The sequence below is a fragment of the Pantherophis guttatus genome, chromosome 9, assembly GCF_059756535.1.
Source record: "Pantherophis guttatus breed Tessera chromosome 9, ASM5975653v1, whole genome shotgun sequence".
NCBI lineage: Eukaryota > Metazoa > Chordata > Lepidosauria > Squamata > Colubridae > Pantherophis > Pantherophis guttatus.
In genome coordinates, this window is record NC_142071.1 from 22517105 (window position 1) to 22532253 (window position 15149).

General features: G+C 46.2%; 1 protein-coding gene across 1 annotated transcript in view; it reads left to right on the forward strand.

The window, feature by feature from the left end:
- Positions 1-689: 689 nt before the first annotated feature.
- ADAMTS15 (ADAM metallopeptidase with thrombospondin type 1 motif 15) overlaps positions 690-15149 on the forward strand; it is a 60505-nt gene continuing 46045 nt past the window's right edge. Inside the window, exon 1 of the mRNA XM_034421979.3 lies at positions 690-5065. Coding sequence (XP_034277870.2) covers positions 4076-5065 — 990 coding nt within the window. The 5' untranslated portion in view covers positions 690-4075. The remainder of the gene's footprint in view (positions 5066-15149) is intronic.

A 15149-nucleotide genomic window follows, 5' to 3' on the forward strand; every position in this document is an offset into this window, starting at 1 on the left:
ATCAACTTGTGCTAATTAGGCTGTGATGAAGCTGAAAGGAGCTGTTTCTTCTTGCTGCTTGCTGCAAGGAGGTAAACTGCTGGGAGGCAGAGGCCAAAGGGTGGGGGCCAGTGGGTGGGCGGGGCTACATTCAGTGTATAAGACGCACCTAAATTTTCACCCCTTTTTAGGAACTGCTTTTAGTTTTTAGGAAACTGGAATGGAAAATGCTCATTCTGAAGACATCTTTTGAGATTTATCTGAAGAATGGGAAGCTGCAACCTGTTGGCAAGATTTTGCAAAGACATATATGCACATCCTGGCCAATTCCCCCCGCCCCCCACTCCCCCCAACCAGCTCATAAGAAATCACATACAAAAACACCTCCTTCCTTCCTTGCAGGAACCTGGAAATTTTCTTCCCAGTTGAAATAGTCTTCAAAGCAAATTTGCACTTCGGTAGTTGAAGAAGAAGTCATATTTTTAATGACCATTGAATAGGTCTTTCATCTGGGACAAAACCCCTTGCCTGGCACCTCTATTGTTATTCTTTCCTTATTGGTCAATGCTGAAAAAAGTCACCTATAATCGGTCCTTGCATTTATGAGAGTCACAACATCCTTTCTCAGCCAGCTTCTGACAAGTCAATAACAGAATAACTGTTCTGCCCCAGCTACGGACCCCAAAGAATGCAGCACACACAAAGTCCATACAAACCTTAGTTTACTAATTAAGGACTACTACTGAGCTTTCTTAGTAGTTGTTCGAACACAAGTACAATTTAAATCAGTCTTTTCTGAACAAGGGCTGTTAATTTAACTTCATTAACAGTCGACAAGAATCCAAAGAATAATAACTCAATTCTGAAGCACAATATTTCAGATAACCGTAATCTTACTGTGGTTGGCAGAATGTCCAGAAGCAATTTGCAGGAAAACTGACAAGAGAGAAACAAGAGCCGAATCAAACGTTTCTGGAATCAAGACGCGAAGGAATATGAACAAAGTTGTTTCTTGCAAATTGCATCAGTCGTCGTCCTTCCTTAAATAGGTTTGAGGAGTGGCCAATTAGCCCCAAGCCTTATTCTCGAGGAGACCTCCTCCTGAGGAGCCACTCCTGCCTTTTAATAGCTCTGTGCACTCGTGCATCAAGAAGAGGCTCCTCCTCTTCTTCCTCTTCACTTATGGGAGCTTCTGGAGGTTCTGAAGGCCCTGGGTGAATCCCCGCCTCTGGCATCATATCTTCTCCAGCCTCCTCATTGTCTGACTCAAGTGCCAGCTGCACAGGCTGCTGGTGCAGCACCACACCAGCCTCCTCGTTGTCGGAATCAGCTACAATCTGCGCAGGCCGCATACGGGCCACAACAATAACACAGTTGGAAGGGACCTTGGAGGTTTTCTAGCCCAACCCCCTGCTCAGTAAGGAAACCCTATACCCGTGATGGAGAACCTATGGCACGCGTGCCAGAGGTGGCACACAGGGTCCTCTCTGAGGGCACGCGAGCCGTCGTCCCAGTTCAGCTCCACTGCGCATGCGCGTATGCCTCCTGGTCTTCAGGTCTCTGCCGTGCATGCACAGGGGGTGGGACACATGCGGGGGGGTGCGTGTGCATGTGCAGGGGCTGCATGGGCATTGCATTTTGGGGGTTTGGGCGTGTGGGCACGCATTCGCATGCATGCACATGTACTTTGGGCACTCAGTCCCGAAAAGGTTAGCCATCACTGCCTTATACCATTTCAGGCAAATGATTGTCTAGTCTCTTCTTAAAAACTTCCAGTGTTGGAGAATTCACAACTTCTGGAGGCAAGTTGTTCCACTGATTAATTGTTCTAACTGTCAGGAAATTTCTCCTTAGTTCCAGGTTGCTTCTCTCCTTGATTAGTTTCCACCCATTGCTTCTTGTCCTGCCCTCAGGTGCTTTGGAGAATAGTTTGACTCCCTCTTCTTTGTGGCAGCCCCTGAGATATTGGAAGACTGCTATCATGTCTCCCCTGGTCCTTCTTTTCATTAAACTAGACATACCCAGTTCCTGCAACTGTTCATTATAAAGAATTAAAAAAAAAAGGATAAAATATTATTATAATTGGTTGCACAATCAGCCAGATGTTTAAACTGGATTTGGCATTTTTATCTACTTCTCAAGCCCTTCCCAAGAACTTGGGAGAGGCAGATCTTGTTATTCGATGACGTTAAAGGTACCGTCGCAGGATGCAAGTAATCGTCACAGGTTTTTAAAGCAAAGCAAAGTTGAAGTGAGCTCATAAGCTCAGTCCTCAATGGTTTCACTTGGTGACCTTTATGCTGGTCCTTATTGTGGTTGCTAAACAAGGATTACCTATAGTGGTGAAGACATTAGGCTAGAAACTGGGTAAATGTGAATTCTGGTCCCTTCTTAGACATGAAGCCAGTTTGATGACGTTGGGCCAGTCACTGTATCTCAGCCATAGGATCAAGTTCGCAGGAGTCAAAAGTGTCTGTCTGTCTGTCTGTCTGTCTATCTATCTATCTACCCGTCTATCCATCTCTCTCTCTCTCTCCATCTGTTTGTCTCTCTATCTGTCTATCTATCTATCTATCTATCTATCTATCTATCTATCTATCCACCTATCCGTCTATCCATCCATCCATCCACCCCCACCCCACCCCTATCTATCTATCTATCTATCTATCTATCTATCTATCTATCTATCTATCTATCTATCTCCCTCCCTCCCTCCCTCCCTCCCTCCCTCCCTCCCTACCCGTCTATCCATCTCTCTCTCTCTCTCCATCTGTCTGTCTATCCTATCTATCTATCTATCTATCTATCTATCTATCTATCTATCTATCATCTATCTCCCACCCACCCACCCACTCATCCATCCATCCATCCATCCATCCATCTACCCCCCCACCCCCACCTATCTATATCTATCTATCTATCTATCTATCTATCTGTCTGTCTGTCTGTCTGTCTGTCTGTCTGTCTATCTATCTATCTATCTATCTATCTATCTATCTATCTATCTATCATCCATGCATCCATCCATCCACCTACCCATCCATCCATCCATCCGTCGGTCCGTCTAATCTAGCTGACAATGCAGCCTTAGACACTGTTGGGTCAGACCACTGTTCCCTCTTCATGTGCAGCACCCTTACAGCTGCCTTTAACTTGGCAACACTTGTGGGAATCAGGCACCATTCATACTTTTGGCTATAAACAAAACATAACCCCAAAACAGTGGGCTGAGAGAAACTTTAATTAGAGAGAAACGAGGGCGGGGTAGGGGGAGGGAGAGACCCACAGGGAGAGAGAGACTGCACTGAATCAGAGCAAAGAGCGAAGCGGCTGCAGAGACAAGCAGAAAAAGGCTCACTAAACACGGCAGCGCTGCAAAACGTTCCTCCTTAAAGAGAGAGAGAGAGAGAGAGAGAGAGAGAGAGAGAGAGAGAGAGAGAGAGAGAGAGAGAGGCAGGAGAAGAGGCGAGGGGGGGCGGGGAGGGGACGTGGGGGGGGGGACACGAGAGATAATCGCACCAGGCGATCTCCAGCGCTGCCTCTTTAAATCGCGGGCGAAAGCGCCGGTGCCGAGCTCCAGCGAGGAACTCCGCGAGCTTCAAGTGGCTGCGGGCAGACCCAATAAGAGCTTTCAGCACCTCCCCTTGGAAACACAAAAAGAAAGTCTGGTTACAAACCTTTGGATCCGTCGGGGAAGGAGAAGGGGGAAAAAAAAAATTGGCACATGACAGCCCTGTATATAAAGCCTTAACAAGCCCAGCGCCTTTTGGAGAACCCAGGTGCTGGGCGCGCGGGGGGGTGGCGGAAGACCCGGAGGCGGCGGAGAAGGGGAAGGAGGAGAAGGAGAAAGAGAAGAAGGAGAAGAAGAAGGAGGAGGAGGAGAAGGAGGAGGAGAAGAAGAAGGAGAAGAAGAGGGCGAAGGAGAAGGAGCAAGAAGCGAAGATGCTTCTTTAAAAGCCGGGCAAGGAACCGGAGGGCGGAACGGGCGCCGGTCGGGACTGCGGACCTACGCGGAGACTCTGCCTTCCGCCGGGCGGATGCGCAAGTGACCTCGCCGCCCAGGCGAAGCCAGATCTTCCTCCGGGCTGGGCGAGCCATGCCGCCTCTCTTGCGGGGTTCCTTCTGGCTGTGCCTGGCTCTGCTGCCCGGCTTGGGCGTTGCGATGCCGACGGAGATCGTGATTCCCATCCGCCTGGATCCGGATCTCAACGGGCGGCAGTACTTCCAGCGGGGGGCCGAGGAACCCCCCCAGCCAGGGGCCATCTTCCAGATCACCGCCTTCCAGGAGGATTTCTACTTGAACCTGAGCCCGGATGCCCAGTTCTTGGCGCCCGCCTTCGCCACCCGTTACCTGGGCTCCCCGCGGAGGGCTGAGCACCGGGACTTGCGCCGCTGCTTCTACTCCGGCGATGTCAACTCGGATCGGGACTCCTTCGCCGCCCTGAGCCTCTGCGGAGGGCTGACCGGCGCCTTCGGCTACCGCGGGGCCGAGTATCTCATCAGCCCGGTCCGCAACGCCAGCGCCACCGAGGGCGGCGGCGGGGCGCTGCGCAACAGCCAAGGGGCGCACCTGTTGCAGCGGCGGAGCGCGCCTCGCCACGCCGCGGCCACTTCTCGCTGCGGGGTGGATTCGGCCTCCCACCCGGCTTTGGTGCAAGCCCTAGAGAAGTACAAGGGCTCCGGGTCCGGAGGGGCCAAGCCGGGCCAGAACGAGACGGGCCGGGGGACGCCCTCGGGGGCCAGGAAGAGCGGCCGCGCCAAGCGCTTCGTCTCCATCCCCAGGTACGTGGAGACGCTGGTGGTGGCCGACGAGTCCATGGTCAAGTTCCACGGCGATGACCTCCAGCACTACCTGCTGACCCTGATGGCCACGGCCGCCCGGCTCTACCGGCACCCCAGCATCCAGAACCCCATCAATCTGGCGGTGGTCCACTTCATGGTCATCGGGCAAGACGACAAGGGGCCCAAAGTGACGGGCAACGCGGCGCTGACTTTGCGCAACTTCTGCGTCTGGCAGAAGAAGTGGAACAAGGGCAGCGACAAGCACCCCGAGTATTGGGACACCGCCATCCTCTTCACCAAACAGGTGGGGGGGCTCGAACGGGTCGGAGGGACGGGATGGGATGGCCGGGGAAAGACGGGGAAGGCGGCTCCGCTCCCTGCGCTCTTGGAGCGGGACTCCCGCCTCCTAACAAGCTTGGGGGCCCACCTCTCTCTCTCTCTCTCCCCCCTCTGGGTGCTTCTGCCTGTCCCCTCCCTCGGGGGCTGCGTGCCTTTGCAGGCGGGAAGGGAAGGATGTGGGGAGGGGAAGAGATACTGTCGCCTCTCCCCGCCTCCAGAAGCACTGAGCTCCCCCCCCCCGTGTTGGAGCGACTGTCTTCTCCGCGGGACCAGGGGAGGAGGAGGAGGAGGCGCCGTAAGAATCCAGATGTGGTGCAGATGATGCACGCTTCTGCAGGGATGGTGGTGATGAAATCCTCCTTGTTCCCTTGCCTGGGTTTTCCCTCCCGGCTGTTTTCTTAGGCAGCGACTCGATCTAGGACGCATCTCCGTGAAGCAAGGCACAGTATGTCTATGGAGATTCTCAGTCATCCAGGTTGTCCCAAAGGTGCTTTTTACAAGAGGCAATTGGACTTTCTGGTTTTTCTCGGAAGACGTTTCACTTCTCATCCAAGAAGCTCCTTCAGCTCTGACTTTACATTCCTCACCATCCAGTCAAAGCGGAAGAAGCTTCTTGGACGAGAAGCGAAAGGTCTTTGAAGAAAAACCAGAAAGTCTTCAAAACAGCACCTTTTGGGACAAGGCACAGTATGTGGTAGCTTCCAAATAAGCAGGGAGTGAGGGCTGAGGGTGGGAAGAGGCTGGTTCTAGGTGAAGACCCTTTTCAAAATGTGCCCATTAGGGATTGAGAGCATCACCTGCTATTGTGTAAAAGCTTGCCTGCTTGATAGTGGGAGTGATGGTACAAATTACTTGTTTGGACATGCTTATAAGGAGAGGTCAGGTAAGTCAGCCTGACTTCATGCATATATCCATCTCTCGTTTCCTTGTTAGCAGCCTGGAAGAGCAGCCTGGGCCTTTGCTTTCCTCTCTGGTATTGGCTTCCCAGTTGAAACCACAGTTCTCGATTTTCTGTGTGGCCTCCCATCCTGCAGCTCACTATGTGGAATTGGGATTGTAGAAACACCCAGGAGCATAGAAGAGTTCAGAGGCAGATGCATAAATAAATGTCTTAAACGTATTTATTCATATGATAAATCATATTAACTATGTACAACAGAGATCAAGTCTCATGAGGAACAAACGTGAAAAGAGAGAGATGGGGAGAGCGAGATGGAAAAGGTTGGAGGGGGTTTTATACTCAGGGTAAGCCCCTCCTTTCCACATAGGGGTGGAGACACTCTCTGCCTCCACTGGTGTCTATATGACACATGTGCCAATGGCTTGCAAATACTTGACACACTAGGTCTGGATGGAATGTCCGCCAGGCAAGGCCAGCTGGGTGCTGTCATGTAGCGGGATGAGCTGTATGGGCCAATGACACTCAGAGCAGGGATATCCAACCTTGGCAACTTTAAGACCTGTGGCTGGCTGGGGAATTCTGGGAGTTGAAGTCCACAGGTCTTAAAGTTGCCAAGGTTGGACAGCCTTGCTCTAGAACAGGTGTCAGCAACCTGCGGCTCCGGAGCTGCATGCGGCTCTTTGAGCCTTCTGCTGTGGCTTCCTGTTGGGTGATCCCACCACTGGCTGGCCTTGCTCCTCACCCTCCCCTCCCAGTCACTCCTCACCTGGCCTGAGAAGGTAAGGGCGATGGCGGGGGATGGAGAAGCGGCCGGGGCAGAGAGAGAGATACAGACAGAGGGGGAGAGAGAGAGACATAGAGAGATACAGAGAGAGAGAGGTGGGGAGAGAGGGAGAGAGGGAGAGAGGGAGAGAGGGAGGTAGGAGGGAGAGAGAGATGTCAAAAGGGTTTTGTGATTCCTGGTGTTTTTTAACAACCAGTTCTATGCCCTAATGACCGGCTGGGTAGGCGTGGCTGGGGGGTGTGTGTCATGTGACTGGTGGAAGTGAGTGAGGTCGAGTTGGCCATGCCCATCCAGGTTTTGTGGCTCCTGGTGTTTTCTTTTCTGTGGGAAACGGGTCCAAATGGCTCTTTGAGTGTTTAAGGTTGCAGACCTCTGCTCTAGAATGTCTTGCTTTGCTGTGGGAGAAGGCAACAAGTGATTTATGGATATCTATGGAGATTCTCCGTCCTCCAGGTCATGGTTGTCCCAAAGGTGCTTTTTTTCAAGAGGCAACTGGTGACTTTCTGGACTTTTTCTTTGAAGACGTATCGCTTCTCCTCCAAGAAGCTTCTTCAGCTGAAGAAGCTCCCTGGAGGAGAAGCGAAACATCTTCTAAGCAAAAGCAGAAAGTCCCAGTTGCCTCTTGAAATAGCCCCTTTGGCATGGATAGTTTCTGGAAGGATCATTTCAGGGCTCACCTCCCTCAAAGCTTCCTCTTGTGATTTTCTGCAGCCATTGGTGGTCAATCTGACATGCCTGGCATTCCTTTTGAACCTAGTTTTGGGCTGGAACATTTCTGGCCCAGTTTGTAGTGAGATCAATAAATAGGTCATAGGAAGAAGGTAGAATTGAAGGGGCTCCCTCTTTGACCAAGAGCGACAACAATTGCTAAGGGGATGTTGGAATCTTCCCTTCTTTCCTCCTGCTGCTAGATCTCCAGTCTGGTAGCTCCATGGATTGACTAGGGGTGTCTACCATCTTCTGGTCTGAACAGTTCCATCTGTAAATGCCATACAGTAGCGGCCAAAATTGTGGAAACTTTCTGGGAAAAGTGTATTTTCTAAAACTAGCTAATGACACCACTTTGTTTCTTTGGAGTAGTACCGTAAAATTATATATCAATGGAAAGATAATTCAATCGAGAATGCAATGCAATAACTTTTATGAAGGATTTGCTATTAGAATAGCAGATACAGTATAAAGAAGAAAAGTGAAACACGTAGAAAAAACGAGATATACAAAAAAATATCACCATGTCAGTTAATACTTAGTTGGGTAACCTTTAGCAGGAACTACGGCCTTACAACCTCTTCCCATGGAGTGAACCAAGTCTTTTAGTTCTGCAGCTGTTATCATGTGAAACCAAGATTGAATGATGGCTTCTATTAACTGGGTTTTATTGCTGGGTTGCTTCTGACTAACAAGTTTCTTTAGTCGGCTCCCTAAATTTTCAATTGGGTTAAAGTCTGGGCTATTCCCAGGCAATTCCAGCAGTGGAATAGGATTATCTTGAAACTAAAAAAAAAAAAGAAGAAGAAAAAGAGGGAGGAGGAGGAGGAGGAGGAGGAGGAGGAGGAGGAGGAGGAGGAGGAGGAGAAAAAGAAGAAGAAGAAGGAGAAGGAGAAGGAGAAGGAGAAGGAGAAGAAGAAGAGGTGTTATTAGCTATCAAACCTCAAAAATACACTTTTCCCAAAAGGTTTCCACAATGTTGGCCACTACGGTAGAAGGTTTCTATTGTCTTTCACTTATAGGAGAGACAAACAAAGGGGTTGGGGAGAGCAGATCAGGTGAAATGTACACAAGACATAATTGGTCTGCATTGGAACACTTTCTTGATGCTACTTGCAGCTCTACTTCTTCTGCACTTGACTTAGAACAAGCATAGGCAGCCTTGTGTTTCAACTACAACTTCCACCGTTCGTTGCCTAACATGGCTTAAAAGTTTAAAACACCTGAAGGACTCCAGGTTGCGGATTACCCCAAATTTAAGGCCATCGTCTGATCAGATAGCAAGTTTAGGACAAAACATTTCTTTGGGGTAGAATGACTCAGTGGGCTTTCTTGCTACAAAGATTAAGAATTTGAGACGGGGAGCTATCACCTTCTCTAGAGCTTCTCATAGAACCGTGATGGCAAACCTATGGCACACGTGCCGGAAGTGGCATGCAGAGCAGGGGTGAAATCCAGCAAGTTCTGACAGGTTCTGGAGAACCGGTAGTGGAAATTTTTAGCAGTTTGGAGAACCGGCAAATATCACCACTGGCTGGCCCCAGGAATGGGGAGGGAATGGAGATTTTGCAGTATGCCTCCCCTGGAGTGGGGAGGGAATGGGGATTTTGCAGTATCCTTCTCCTGCCATGTCCACCAAGCCACACCACACCAACCAAGCCACGTCCACAGAACTGATAGTAAAAAAATTTGGATTTCACCACTGATGCAGAGCCATCTTTCCGGACATGTGAGCCACCGCCCGTTGTTCTTCCAGTTTCCGGCCCACCAGCCAGCTGGTTTTCCTGCACGCGGGAGCACCGGAAACCAGAAGAGCAGCTGCTCGGTGCACATGCCAGGAAGATGATTTCCTGGTTTCCAGCATGCGCATGTGTGCCGTCTGCCTGGTCTTCCGGTTTCTGGCGCGCATGCGCACGCAAAGATAAATTGGCTGGTGCGTATGTGCGCATCGGAAACCAGAAGATTATCTTTCTGGCACACACGTCTGCTGGGCGGCTGCTCTTCTGGTTCCTGGCATGCGGGTGGGCGCATACGCACGCACTCCCATTTCGGCACTCTGTGGAAAAAAGGTTCACCAACATTGTCATAGAACTTCTCTATGGTCAGAAGCAGTTAAGTCCTTCAAATTACCATTGAGTAGTTTTCCTAAACTTGTGTTGAGGTTGTAATCAGTGGTGGGATTCAGCCAGTTCACACCTATTCGGTAGAGCCGGTTGTTAACTTTCTAAGCAGTTCGGAGAACCGGTTGTTTGAAGAAATCTCCTTTTGTTTTTTTCCACTTTACAGGGCTAATCCTGTAAGGAAGGCAGGAAGGAAACATTCTGGTGGTGTTTCTAGCCTGATCTTTATTGCCCTGCTTACAGAAACTGCCTCTCTTCTTAGCCCTTATTACATTGTAACAGCTAAGGCAAAGCGCCTATCGACCTGAGTGACGTTGAGTTGGCCACACCCACATGGTCACATGACCACTGAGCCATGCCTACCAGCTGGTCATTAGGGTAGAGAACCGGTTGTTAAATTATTTGAATCCCACCACTGGTTGTAATGGTTAGGTGAGTTATAACCCTGCTTAATCAGCTTCCCAGGAATGTCTGCAGGACTAAGGAATAATGGGGATTGTAGTACAAACATTTGCTCTAAAGTTGAAAAAAATAAAAACCAAGCAAGAGAGAGCTGGGCTATATGAAGTTCGTAGGTACTTATTTATTCAGTGCTCTTATTTTCTTATGTACTCAATGGAGTCAGGAAATTGTTTTCTGAACTCACTCAAACAGCAGGATACAGCAGCCTCTTCCTTTGGAAAGTCTTTTCAGGAACCTTGATTGAAAGAAGGTCTAAAGAGACTTGAGAGCAACTGGAATTATTTCTTTTTCTTTTTCTTCCAAGCATTTCCAATTGTCTTCTTTAGGTTTTATTTCCTTCCAAGTTTAATTTTTTTTTCTTTTTGCAGAAAAAAAAAACATAGAATGAAAAATAGAAAAGAAAAAAGAATATAGTAAATAAAAAGAAAAAAAACATAAATAAAAACTTCCACCTTCATCAGAAGAATAAGCTATTTTTTAAAAATAGGCTTTTACCTTCCTATATCTTATTTCTTATCCATAAACAAATCCATAAAGTCATGTCATTCAGTCCTGGTCAGCAAAATTCCATTAAGGGTTACCAGAGATAATAATATATTTTTAACCTTGATCAAATGAACCAACGTTATGTTCCTTCCTTTTACCTTTAACAATCTTGATCTTTAGTCCCTTCGAATAACGGCCTAGAACTTGATTTCTCTTCATTTTTCCCTTGTCCCTTCTCACAAAATTCTTCAAAACTTTAACAAGTCCCTTTGTTGAATTCAATATAGGAAAATTATTCAGGTGACTTGTTATTTGTATATCATTTTTAATTACTAAGACATCAGCTGATTTCTTTAGTATGTTCAGTGTAACATTTTTCTCTACATCATTCTTGTAGCCTGCCATTTTTAAATCCATTTTCAGATGAATCTCAATCTTGTCTGGCAAAACTTGTTCCTCTTCCATAACATCTTTTAAATACAGTCTTCTTATCTTCATTATCTTCAGAGTGCTTTGTCCAAAAATATCCGCTTTATTCTACATTAATAAGTCAAATTTAAATTTCTTTCACTAAAAATTGAAGGAAATTCACTGAATGATGTAAAACCTGTCGATCCAAAGGTTTCTAATAGCTAAAAAAACACTAGCATTAGCACTTAGACCTATAGTATATACTACTCCATTGTGCTTTACAGCCCTCTCTAAGCAGTTTACAGAATCAACATATTGCCCTAGCAATCTGTATGTCCTCATTTTACCAACTTTGGAAGGATGGAAGGCTGAGTCAACCTTGAGCCGGTCAGGATTGAACTCCTGGCAGTTGACAGAATTAGCCTGCAATAATGCATTCTAACCACTGTGCCACCATGGCACAGCAATTGACAAGCAATTTTCAAAAATCAGTAGAGAAGTAAGTATATGAATCCAGTATCCTTTTGAACGTGCCAACTATTGTTTGAGCAAAAAGATGGCTATTCCCTAATCTCCCAGAGCTCTGAATAGAATAGAATAGAATAGAATAGAATAGAATAGAATAGAATAGAATAGAATAGAATATTGGCCAAGTATGATTGGACACACAAGGAATTTGTCTTTGGTGCATATGCTCACAGTGTACATAAAGAAAAAATAAAATATATTTGTCAAGAATCATAAGGTACAATACTTAGTGATAGTTATAGGATACTAATAAGCAATCCAATCATACTAGGAAACAATAAAAGTTGTAAAGATACAAACAACATGGATATAGCCATAAGTGGAAAGAGATAGGTACTAGTAAGGATGAGAATACTAATACTAATACAGGCTTAGTAGTTAATTTGACAGTGTTGTGGGAATTAGTTGTTTAGCAAAGTGATGGCATTCGGGAAAAAAATGTCCTTGTGTCTTGTTGTTCTGGTGTGCAGTGCCCTATAGCGTCGTTTTGTGGGTAGAAGTTGAAACAATTTATGTCCAGGATGCGAGGGGTCTGTAGATATTTTCACAGCCCTCTTTTTGACTCGTGCAGTATACAGGTCCTCAATGAGAGGCAGGTTGGTAGCAACTGTAAATCCACTGTAGACCTCCGTCTTATGGTCTCCTCATGAGACAAAACTGTAATGGAGCCCCAGTGGGTCATCTCAAGTCTTCCCCTTGTCCAGAGAGAAATGAGAAAAAGCCAGTTTAATTGCCCGCTCTTCATTCTGCTGGCATCATTGGCTTTGCTTTTAGTGGAGCTGTCTTCAGTTCACCATTTCTTCCCCGGAGGTCTCATTTTTCATGGGAAGATTTATTTACTGCTGTGGTAAACAACTCCGTTCATCTAATTGCCTGACTCTTTGTCCTTCAAGGGAAATCCTGTGATTTGTTCTTAATTAGAGGAGGATTTGCTACTCTATTCCTTGCAATGTGGTTTCTTTTCCTTTCATTTGAGGCTTAGGGGAATATCCTTCACAAACCCATGGAGTTCAGGGGGTAGAGTGTGGGTGTCGTTCAGTTGCACCACACTTTAGAAACATCACAGTCCTCACAGCTTCCTCCTAGTAAATCCTGAGATCAGATGTTGGATTTCATTGGTTTTTTTTTTTTAAGTGCCTCTCTGGTGTGGCGTTTCACTTTGCTTCTTTTGCATGGATGCTGACAACTTAAGGATACTTTGTGATTGGTCTGTGTGATAGATTATTGACCAATAGGAAGGCAAGTTCTCAGTCCATATCAGTGGTGGGTTGCCCCCGGTTTAGACCGGTTCTATAGAACTGGTAGTAAAACCGGTGGGAGGCTCCGCCCACCAACTCCGACGTCATCCGGAAGGTAAGTAGAACCCACCCCTTGTCCATATCAATCATCAGTAAAGACCCAGAGAGATTTAGCAATAGCACTTGTTTGTTTGTTTGTTTGTTTGTTTCTTTCTTTCTTTCTTTCTTTCTTTCTTTCTTTCTTTCTTTCTTTCTTTCTTTCTTTCTTTCTTTCTTCCTTCCTTCCTTCCTTCCTTCCTTCCTTCCTTGAATTTATATTGCCGCTTATTCACCCATGGCGACTCAAGGTGGCTTACAGAATAAAAGATCATATTTAAAACAATAAAAACTAACAAAAAGAATCAAATGAATTAATATAGTACAATAGAACAAAATCATCCCCCCACCTCCCACTCTCCGCCCCGGCGACAGCAGATCTTATATACTGCTTCACAATGTTTTACAACCCTCTCTAAGCAGCTTACAGAGTCAGCCTATTTGCCCCCAACAATCTGGGTCCTCATTTTACCATCCTCGGAAGGATGGAAGGCCCGTCAGGATCGAACTCCTGGCAGTGGGCAGAGAGTTTGCATGCAATACTGCATTCTAACCACTGTGCCACCATGGTTCCTAATGCAACATCCAAACAGCTACAGCAATAGCAATAGCATTTAGACTTGTATATTGCTTCACTTCATTTTACCATCTTCGGAAGAATGGAAGGCTGATTCAACCTTGAGCTGGTCAGAATCGAACTCCTGGCTGTGGGCAGAGAACTGTCTGCATTCTAACCACTGTGCCATGAGGGCTCTCTTTGTTTTCTCTTTGCCTGGATGGGATTTAAGCATATAATGGACTTCATGTTTCATTGAGGACTTTCTTGATATGCTCAAGTTGAATCCTATCATTTCAATGCATGGCAACAAACTCAGTTACATTTGTGAGAGATGTTTCCGCACTCCTGATCTGGATTTCTCCCTTTTTCAGTGCTCCTTGCCGACTTTTCCATGGGAAGGTAGAACTTTTTGCTTTTTATTGTATGTAATTTTTTTATTAAAACTTTTAAGCAAGAAGAGAAACTAATAGAAACTGAGGAAGAAAAAAAAGGGAAAGCAAGCAAGCAAAGAAAAAGCAACAAAGCAGAAGAAACGAAAGGCAAGTTGAAGAAAAATAAAAGGAAAAGGAAGAAAATAGAGTCTTCCACTAGAATAGAATAGAATAGAATTCTTTATTGGCCAAGTGTGATTGGAAACACAAGGAATTTGTCTTTGGTGCATATGCTCTCAGTGTACATAAAAAGACAAGATACATTTGTCAAGAATCATAAGGTACAACACTTAATGATAGTCATCAAATAAGCAATTGAATCATACTAGGAAACAATCAATATAAATCGTAAGGATACAAGCAACAAAGTTACAGTCATGCAGTCATAAGTGGGAGGAGATGGGTGATGAGAACGATGAGAAGATTAATAGTAATAGTAATGCAGACTTAGTGAATAGTTTGACAGTGTTGAGGGAATTATTTGTTTAGCAGAGTGATGGCGTTTGGGAAAAAAACTGTTCTTGTGTCTAGTTGTTCTGGTGAGCAGTGCTCTATAGAGTCGTTTTGAGGGTAGGAGTTGAAACAATTTATGTCCAGGATGCGAGGGGTCTGTAAATATTTTCACAGCCCTCTTTTTGACTCGTGCAATATACAGGTCCTCAATGGAAGGCAGGTTGGTAGCCATTGTTTTTTCTGCAGTTTTTTTTTTCCTGCAGTAGTCTTCACATCAGTTACAGGTACAAGTATACTTTGACCCTTCTCTCTAAAGTTGCACCATATTGCTCTTCTTTCTACAATCTGTCCTGTCTAATCATCAACATCACAACTCAAAAGAGAACGTTAATTTCCCCCCCACCCCAAGTCTGATAAGCCTATTATTAAGACCGACACTCTACGTTCCACGGGGTTCTTTCATTAAAAGGGTATCAAACCCACCACACACATTTTCGGAAGGGGCTCAGTTGCTTTGCCAAAGTTCAATGGCGTCTCTATTTGTTTACCCCTCCATTTAGTTAAAATTTTACCTCCCACAATCTGCCCGGCTGCAAGACTCTTTGTGGTTTGCCAGCATAACAAGAATTCTAATTGCCTGCCAATAACAAAGGAGCAGTTTTCCCTTCCCCAATAAAATCATAGATAAAAGCATGAAACGGCCGACCGACCAGCAATAGAAATATGTGGCGACATCGATAAATCAAAGATGCTCTTAGATAACTTGGTTCTTAATGATCCCCTACAACCTAATAAGATGGGCATCATGTGCCATTTCAATTGAACCCTGTCTGGTTTCAATGGACTTTAGGGGTGGGAGAAAGGAGGGGGTT